The sequence below is a fragment of the Cebus imitator genome, unplaced genomic scaffold (genome assembly GCF_001604975.1).
Source record: "Cebus imitator isolate Cc_AM_T3 unplaced genomic scaffold, Cebus_imitator-1.0 Scaffold785, whole genome shotgun sequence".
Classification (NCBI taxonomy): domain Eukaryota; kingdom Metazoa; phylum Chordata; class Mammalia; order Primates; family Cebidae; genus Cebus; species Cebus imitator.
The window spans coordinates 203,233-213,048 of NW_016108100.1; the positions used below are offsets into that span (position 1 = coordinate 203,233).

The following is a 9,816-nucleotide window of genomic DNA, read 5'->3' on the forward strand; positions in this document are numbered from 1 at the left end:
CCCACAGTCCACAGAGTCCCACATAACCCCACTCACTCCTGGACACCAGACCCCACAGTCCACAGAGTCCCACACAGCTCCACTCACTACTCGACACCAGACCCCACAGTCCACAGAGTCCCACATAACCCCCCTCACTTCTGGACACCAGACTCCACAGTCCACAGAGTTCCACATAACTCCACTCACTCCTGGACACCAAATCCCACAGTCCACAGAGTCCCACATAACCCCACTCACTTCTGGACACCAGACCCCACAGTCCACAGAGTTCCACATAACCCCATTCACTCCCGGACATCAGACCCCACAGTCCAGAGAGTCCCACATAACCGGCTTACTGAAAGCAGGAGCACCTTTCAGGCCTGCTCTGAGCTGTCTTGGATGAAAGCAGAGGAATGGAAACTGAGTTTTAGGCCTGCCATTAAACAATACAGTTATGATGGGTTCTCCTGCAAATTACATCAGCAACAAAAGCTCACAGCAGAACACAGGGAGAAAAATAAACAAAACAACAACCCCCCAGTATTTCTACAGCCTAAAGAGAAACATGGTTCATACTCCAATTTCAAAACGCAGACCAAGGATAGGCTTGTTCTGGAACCCCCACAGCCTGCTTCTTTTCCCTCCGTTTAGCAAAGTTTCTCATCTCCACCTCCCTCCCTCCCTCCACCGAGCTCTGCTGGCAAATCCACCCTGGTAAAACCCCCTTCCCCAGTGACTGTGTCTGCCTTCCACCCAGCCCGGCTCCACGTTCACACCATGAGCTTCAGCAGGACTGCTGGAGCCCTCACAGGGCCAGTCCTCTGCCTCATGCCCACTTTGGGAAGAGACAGGAAGCTCTGGCCACCTGCTGGCCCCGGCCTCTTTCGATCCCCTCAACTGCCCCAGCCCTATGTCCTGTCCCCTGCCCGTCCCTACAGCAAGGCTCTCATCAGCATAAACCGCTTTCCCACTCCCCATTGGGTAAAAAATGAGTCTCCCTCCCAGCTCCAGGCCAGGCCCCTGAGCAGGCCCTTCTGTGCCAGCCGCCAAGCCCAGGGCAATCCTGCGCTCCCCTCCTGGGTCCTCTCTGTGGTCTGACTGTCCCCTGAAAACATTTCCTTCTCCAGGGCTCTATGAATGGACCTGCCCTCCATGGAGTCCCCAGCTCATGGCTGCTCCCCAAGACTAGATGCCAGGATACTGGAATGCCCCAAAGAGGCTTGAGCCCCCAATTCTGACTTCTCTGCCACCTACTTGCTCCCAACAACAGAAATACCATGCAGAATGGATGGGCACCTCTGTCCCCAGAGCCCTGGCTCAAGGCCTCCAGGCCTGTGCATCCAACATGTGGCAGGCATGAGACTCCCACGCTTTACCCACAGTCTCCCACCCATATCATGAGCCCACCCAGGGTGGAATGCCGAAGCTGTCCTCCGTTCCCGGCCTCATGCTCTCTACCTCATCTGCCGTCTACCTTCATTGCAGCTGGCTCAGACCATGCGTCCCCACATCACTGCGGGCCTAAGCCCAGGGCCCCTGCGCTTCCCACCCCAGCCAGCCCCAGACCTGCCAGTTCCCATCCACTGCGGCCCTGCACAGAGCAGCCAGGCGGCCTTTACAAATGGACACCAAGCTGTGTCACCATCTTCTCCACCCATGAAACCATAAGCCTACTGTGACTACATAGGGCCCAGAGGTTGGATTACCAACCACCGCAGGCCCCGCTTCTGTCACCCCTAACCTCGCTGTCGGGTCCCAGGACCTGGGCTCTGCCGAGCTGCCTGCCCCACCATTTCCACCAACAACAGTAGGGTCCCCTGGGCTTGGCTCAGGACACTCTGCAGAGTGGCCCCGGGTGACTGTGGCTCCTGCACTCACCACCACCTAAAGTTCTGTCCTTTGCTCTCCTATGGGCCACTAGCTACCCCACTGGATAAGTGTGCCGCCAGGGAGGCAGGTGCCTATGTCACTGGCTGTGGCGTCCCCAGCACCAAGAGGAATGTCCTTAAGTGGCTGCTGAGTGAACAGCGACTGTTCTGGAACTTCAGAACAGCTGTCGCCAAACCACCGGGCCTTGGTCCTGCAGACGCTGGCTCTGCCCAGACCCGCACAGTGCCCTGATGCTGCCTCTCTGCACAGCTGGGCAACTTATTCCAGGGTCTCAGCAGACAACCCTCACCACCTCCAGCCTAGGCCCTGGTGCCCACACCTCCAAAGAGGGTGATTTCCAACTCTATCCAACCCTGTCCCATGGCAAGGGCCTGCAACCGTGGCCACAGCCACAACCACCAAAGGCTGTAGAGCCGGCACATGAGTCTGTCAAGCGATGAACCCTCAGCACACCCCTGCTGGGTGGAGGGGAAGGCCCTAAGGCCGAGAGCCAGGACGCCAGCTCACAGTCATAAGCTGGCAAGCAAGGACACCCAGACGGGAGCCTCCACCTGGGCTGCATGCCCTGGGGTCCGTACAACACTGACTGCTGCTCTGCCTGTGACCCAGGCCAGTATGATGCGTGGCCCAGGGCAAAACACACAGCCACATGCACACACGCCCCAGGGCCTTCCTTGTCCTTCACAGACATGGCCATGGCCAGGGCAGCATGGAGGGGACCTATAGTTTGTTTAGGCCAAAATGCTTCAAAAGCAAAGCCCATTTGTTCCCTAAAGCAGTAGCAAGCTTTTTTTGGAGACACAATTTTACTCTTTTTGCCCAGGCTGGAGTGCAGTGGCGTGATCTCAGCTCACTGCAACCTCCGCCTCCCAGGTTCAAGCAATTCTCCTGTCTCAGCCTCCCGAGTATCTGGGATTACAGGCACCCACCATCACCCCTGGCTAATTTTTGTATTTTTTAGTAGAGATGGGGTTTGACCATGTTGGCCAGGCTGGTCTCGAACTCCTGACCTCAGGTGACCCACCCGCTTCGGCCTCCCAAAGTGCTGGGTTTACAGGCGTAAGCCACCACGCCTGGGCAAGTGGGAAGCTTTTTAACACTAGAGGTCCAGAAACCAGGAGAGCCCGCCTGTTGCCCCATGGGCCACACTGCGGGGCCCTCCCCCAGGCTCAGAGGCAGCCAAACCAGTGGGAGTGGGGCCGATGTGGGCTGACGAGAAAACAGCTGGAAAGCACACCTGCCTCATTCACAGACGGCAGATAAGCACTCGCCAGAGACATCCCTCGCTTGGTCAGGCATGCTGAGGGATGCCCGAGCCCCAGCTGAGCCACTGTCTCACTGGGAACTCAGGCCCTGTGTGGTCAGGGCAGGGGTCCACAAAGCCATAGCACCGATACCCACTTCAGCAGCCCCCAGACCCCTCACAGGCTCTCACATCTGCTTTGCCTCTGACATCGTGGCCTTGTGTAGCAAACACATCACTGACCCCTTTCCAAAAACACGGCGGTGGGGCCGGAGAGGCTGTGTTCTTCCCAGGCACGTGCCACCTGTCACTAGTAGAGACGGGACTCAGGCTCTTCACATGCCCTTCCATGCTCAACATGGCTTCAACAAGAGGAGGCAGCCATGGGCTGGCACCTGCAGCTGAGGGCTCATGGGGACAGGAGTCCCTGCCGAGACCCAGGGTCCAGGTGCCCTGAATCCCAAGCCACTCCTGCAACAGACTCACCATGTCTGCTCTTTGTTTCTGGCCTCCCAGCTCCTCCAGGGCCTGCGACAGCTGAGCCTGCAAGACAAGATGGGATTTGGCCTCAGGCTGGGGTAGACCAAGCACCATTTCCAGGACCGCGGAGAACATAACCCCCACCACCCCGCAGCCTCCATTCCCTGTGGAGCAACAGGGCCCAGGAGCTGGGCAGTGGGCAGCTGGAAGGCTGGCAGCGGCCAGTGTGGCCACCCCGTGAGGCCCAGAGCCCAGTGATAGAGACAGAGACCAAGTAGGGAGCAGGTGGCTAGAGAGTTGGCAGGGGCCAGCATGGCTACCCCTTGGGGCTCAGAGCCCAATGATGGGGACGAAGACTGAGTGGGCAGCAGGTGGCTTGACAGAACCAAGGTCTATCCCAAAAATCTGCCTTAGGAAGCTGATTATGAATGGAGTGGACAAAGGGGCGGGCCCGAGAGGGACTGTGAAATCGGGGGAGAGGCGGAGGGGAAAGGTTCAGGATGGGACTTTCCGTCAGAGGAAATCAATTAACCATAACCCCTACCCAGGCGGGGAAGGTCTCCTGCCCCCACACACGCCCCAAAGAGCGCTGGGCCTAACCCCACACTAAGGATAGAAAAGCCAGCAATGAGAAGCCAGCCACCTCCTCCTAAAAGGCCTCATGGAGCAGCAAGGCTGGGCCTGGCTGTGGGGCCGGGACATTAGCAGGCCAGCTCCCTGCTGGGGACAGTGACCCTGCCCCACGCATGGGGCTCAGGACCTCAGAAACCCCCTGCCCTGGGCCTTTGCCCCTGCGGGTCCTGCCTTCCCCCACATCCCCTGCCCCTGCCCCTTCCTGACTCTATCCCACGACCCTGCTTCGCTACCCACTGCCCCCACCACTTAAACATACCACGTCTGCGACCTGGAACCAGGGAGGAAGGGTCAGGCACTGGGGGCCTTGTAAGACCTCCCTGCTCTGGGGCACAGAACAGAGGAAAGGCCGGGAAGGAGACTGAGGGGCCAGCCCAGGAGTGAGGCAGGTGACTGTGGTGAGGGTGTGCAATTTGCGGGGTGGAGGTCCAGCATGCCTGGGGTTGAAGGAGGAATTGAGAGGCCTGGCCCAGCAGCAACTGGAAATCACCAGGCAAGTCAGCAGGAGAGACAGGAGAGAGAAATGTGAGGGAGGGAGGCATGCATATGTGCATGCACATGAATGTGGGTATGAGAACACTGGTGTGTGATGTGTGCACATGTGGTGGGGATGGGGGAAATATATTTGGAAACACCAAGAACAAGGCACTATAGCCCCTGGGGACACAGCCCGGGGAAAGTGGCCCAGGTAGCAGCCCACAGTCCTCAGGCACTCTGCTCTGCAGATCACGGGTCCTCAAGCTCTCCTACAGGCCCAGCACAGCCAGGCTCTGGACTTCCCATGGGCCATGCTGGGTGCCTGCCGGTTCTGGATGCCACAGCAGAGTCAGACTCTGGCTCCAGGTGCCCCTGGGGAGGCTGCAGGTGTGAGCACCTGAGCCCCCCGAGTCTCTGCTGTGGGGCCTCACTCAGAGCATCCGAGTGACCCCCATTGCCCAATGCCCTGTGCAACACCTATGGGTGTGGGGCAGGCCTTGAGCTCTGCCCACTACCAGCCCCGCCTGGTGCCCTCTCACTTCCCTGGGGGAGGCTCTGAAGCCTGCCTGGCCACTGTCATCAGGAGGCAGGTGGCCATGGCCACTCTGGGCTGTGTAGACTGCTTCATGGAAAGCTCAGTGCCTCAGGGTCAGGGAGCAGCACATCATCCTCCACACAGCCAGCTGAACCCTGGATAATCTGCCCAGTGCTGGGGTCACAAGCACCTGGGAACAGCAGATGGAGAGGGACATCCCCCAATCTCGGCCTAGACACAATGCGCTTCACTCAGCTACACTCCTGCACATGGCACCCCTGGGCACTCCCGGGGGCACAGAGCCAGGTTGGGGCATCCCAGACACCCCATGCGCTTAGGCACAGCCTCAGCACTCGGGAAGCAGCTGCAGTTCACACTCATGCTTGCCTCACGCAACCCTGCACCCAGCACCCTGCCCAGATCTACCCGTACCCACAGGCCGCCAGGCCACAGAGACCACCCCAAACATGGGGGAAGACAACAAGGCTCTGAGCTGGCATGAGTGGTGAGAGGTGGCCGTTAGAGCTGCCCATACCCCCTGTAGCCTGGGCATGTCCGCCACGCTTGGCACCCACCCTGGGCACACAGGCAGCTGGCACATGGATACCAGCCTCAGGTCACAGCTGCAGATGAGGCACATCATCATCCCCATTTACATCAGTTCACGTGGCAACCTCGCGAGGTCTAAGGCACTTTATGACACAGCTTGGAAGAGACCTGGGCCATTCATAAGCAGCAGGGCAGGGAGCTGTGTGCAAGGCCCAGGCCAACCCGCTCTCCTGCGCCTCCCAACACAATCACTGCAGGGTGGAGCTGTGACCACGGTGGCCAGCCGAGGGTCCTGCCGAGGCCAGGCAGGCCAAGGCAACCTCAGCCTTCACTGCCTCCTGTACCACGCAGGTAGCCCACAGGAGTTTTCAGAAGGTTTCATGAGGTTTCTGTGAGGACAGCACTGAGCAATGTGCACCTGAAGACAAGTGCATTTATAATCGGCTCATCAGCCTGAGGCCAAGGTGTTCGCCTCCGCACCAGCCCCATTCAGCCTCGTACTTCCGTCAACAGCTGGAAAAAACAGAATGCGCGTTTCCTTAAATCCTCTGTGCCCTGAAAACGACACCAGTGAGATTTTTCAGACATCCCCAAAACCAGAGTTGCTGGCAGTAAGGTGACTGAGCCGTGGAGTCCTGCACTCGGACTTGTGCCCTGGTCTGCAGTACCTGGACAGAGTGCCTCAGAGTAGCTCCCATGAGAGCACAACCCCAGGATGGAGGCAGAAAGCCGACTGCGCATCAGCAGGAGGGGCTGTGACAGGGCTCGCACACCCGCCTGGCGCTGAACAGGGCCCTGGGTTCAGAAAGGTAGATGTCAACAAGCTGCTCCCCAGGAGGCAACCAGGACAGCAGAGGGCATCACAGGAGCCATTCAGCCACGAACAGAGATGGCTTCTAGACAGCAAGAGCTGCCTTTAACCGAACACTGAACACACAGGTGTCACTCAGGCTGCAATGAGACGGCCACGGATCCTGTGTGACCCATGAGGTTCTACGTCTTTGCCTGCATTAAGGGGGTTACACACATATACTCACCCTGTCGTCCAACAGGCTGTATACTTACAATCTGTGCACCTGGGTGTATTATGTTACATTTCCATTAAAACATATACTCTAGCACCGTGGGGTACAAACCACAGAGGAAGAGAGGGGCGGCTCTGTTATCATAAAGATAAATTGTTTCAGCCAAGCACAGTACTCATATGGGAGGCCAAGGCACAAGAACTGCTTGAGCTCAGGAGTTCGAGACCAGCCTGGACAACATACAGAGATCCTGTCTCTAAAAAAATTTTTAAATCAGCTGGGCGTGGGGGCACACAACTGTGGTCCCAGCTACTCAGGAAGCTAAGGTAGCAGGATCTCTTGAAACAAACAGGTTGAGGCTGCAGTGAGCCATGACTGTGCCACTGCACAATCATGGGCAACAGAGTGAGACCCTGTGTCAAAAACACAAAAACAAAGATGTGAAACACACAAAAAAAGGTTGTTTGTAATCAGCCACATCTTCCCAACAAGGACGGCCAAATGGGACACCGCACAACCCTGAGTAAGAGGTGACTCCAGACAGGGCCTTCTCAGCAAAGCAGCCACCAGACAGAAGCTCAGCAGGCGGAGGGGCCAGAAATCTGAGAGTGTGACACGGGGCGCATGTTCCACACACACAGAGATGGGGATGTAGCAGGGAGGCAGGAGGGAGCTCAGGTCTGGTTTATAGACATCCCACAGCACAAGGTTTGTGGGTACAGGACACCTCAGTCACCTCTCACTCATAACCTGAAAAGACACATGTGGCGCTCCTAAGAATGGGGGTAACATGGAGAGGACACAGGCAGAGAAGGCCCTGTCGGCATGCAAGGAAATGCACTGCTGTCTGTGGCTCAGATATGTGGTCAGACATGAGGTTTCCAAGCAGCCAAAAAAAAAAATGTTTTACATGAGAGTGGGTGCCAACAGGTTAGGAGCTAGTGGGGAGAACAGCAGTGGCTGCAGTCTGGGGTGTCAGCCACAACGCATGCCTGGCCTGGGCCTCCCTGATGTGACAGGTTCTGCAGAGGGAGACTGTGAGAAGTTCACAGCAAAGCCCCAGCACCGAGGTGCATTTGATAAATGTCCACTCCTCCCTCACTTTACCGTTCAAAAGAAAACGACTGGAGAAAGAAAAACAAAGGAAACATTGAAACCCGCACAATCCACTACAGGTGATACAGGATATCACTAAGCCCATAGAGCCCACTACAGGAGAGACAGGACATCACTAAACACACACAGCCCACTACAGGGAAGACAGAACATCACTAAACCCACAGAACCCACTACAGGGGAGACAGGGCATCACTAAACCCACAGAGCCCACTACAGGAGAGACAGGACATCACTAAACCCACAGAGCCCACTACAGGAGAGACAGGACATCACTAAACACACAGAGCCCACTACAGGGGAGACAGGACATCACTAAACCCACACTGCCCACTACAGGGGAGACAGGACATCATTAAACCCACACAGCCCACTATAGGAGAGACAGGGCATCACTAAACACACACAGCCCACTAAAGGAGAGAGAGGACATCACTAAACACACACAGCCCACTACAGGGGAGACAGGGCATCACTAAACACAGACAGCCCACTACAGGAGAGACACGGCATCACTAAACACACACTGCCCACTACAGGAGAGACAGGGCATCACTAAACACACACAGCCCACTACAGGAGAGACGGGGCATCACTAAACACAGACAGCCCGCTAAAGGAGAGACAGGACATCACTAAACACACACAGCCCACTGCAGGAGAGACAGGACATCACTAAACACAGACAGCCCACTGCAGGAGAGACAGGACATCACTAAACACACACAGCCCACTACAGGAGAGACAGGGCATCACTAAACACAGACAGCCCACTACAGGAGAGACAGGGCATCACTAAACACACACAGCCCACTGCAGGAGAGACAGGACATCACTAAACACAGACAGCCCACTACAGGAGAGACAGGGCATCACTAAACCCACACTGCCCACTACAGGAGAGGCAGGACATTAGGATCCCGAGAGACTCAAGACAACGTTCTCTGTGTGAGTGATGGAGGCTCCCAAATGGGGCACTAGGAAGCTTCAAGGGGACAGGTTCTCTTGGGCTGCAAAATGCCCTAGAACTTCTCCTTCTGGACAATCAGGAGGAGCCAGCACAGATGCACCCTCCCACTTCAGTCACCAGAAACTAGACACCACATCAGAAACCGTGGGATTCCAGGGAGGGAGGGCAGGCAGCTCAGAGCTCAGAGCCACGGGAAGGGACAGAGTAAAGTCCACGGGACTCAGGCTGGGGCAGTGCTACAGACAGAGCCCAGCAGGCCTGCTGAGCAAGGAGACAGGAACGGGAGCTCCAGGAGGCACAGATGGGCAGCTGGGCCTGGCAGGCCAGCACCAGACAGAGGGAAGGGACATGAACAGAGGCCACCAGAGAAAAGGCACCGAGGTAGAGAAGCCCAGGAAACACTGGGCACATCAGTCACTGGAGACACACAGATTTAAGCCTCAGTGAAATGGGCTGTTGCCCTGCCAGATTGTTACCAAAGCTGACAACGCCACAGGGGAACGTTCTCTCAGCTGTGGTACCATTGGCCTGGGGCTGGCGAGAATGCTCCACTGGACACCCGCGTGTTGCCATGGTAGGCCCACTTGGGAAAAGGGTTTGGAAATGTCTTATAAAGTTAGGGCTCATGCCTGGAATTCCAGCACTTTGGAAGGCCAAGGTGGGTAGATCACCTGTGGTCAGGAGTTCAACGACAGCCTGGCCAACATGGTGAAACACTGTCTCTACTAAAAATACAAAAATTAGCCGGGTATGGTGGTGCACACCTGTAGTCCCAGCTACTCAGGAGACTGAGGCAGGATAGTTGCTTGAATCCAGGAGGCAGAGGCTGCAGTGAGCCAAGATCGCACCACTGTACTCCAGCCTGGGCAACCAGAGCAAGACTCTGTGTCCCTCCCGCCTTCCCTGGCAAAAA

At 56.8% G+C, this 9,816-nt stretch overlaps 1 protein-coding gene across 1 annotated transcript in view; it reads right to left on the bottom strand.

The window, feature by feature from the left end:
- The window catches only part of LOC108297239 (mitotic spindle assembly checkpoint protein MAD1), a 293,725-nt gene that overhangs the window by 167,910 nt on the left and 115,999 nt on the right, over window positions 1-9,816 (bottom strand). The window contains exon 4 of the mRNA XM_037735355.1: window positions 3,605-3,661. Within this exon, the coding sequence (XP_037591283.1) occupies window positions 3,605-3,661 (57 nt within the window). The remainder of the gene's footprint in view (window positions 1-3,604; window positions 3,662-9,816) is intronic.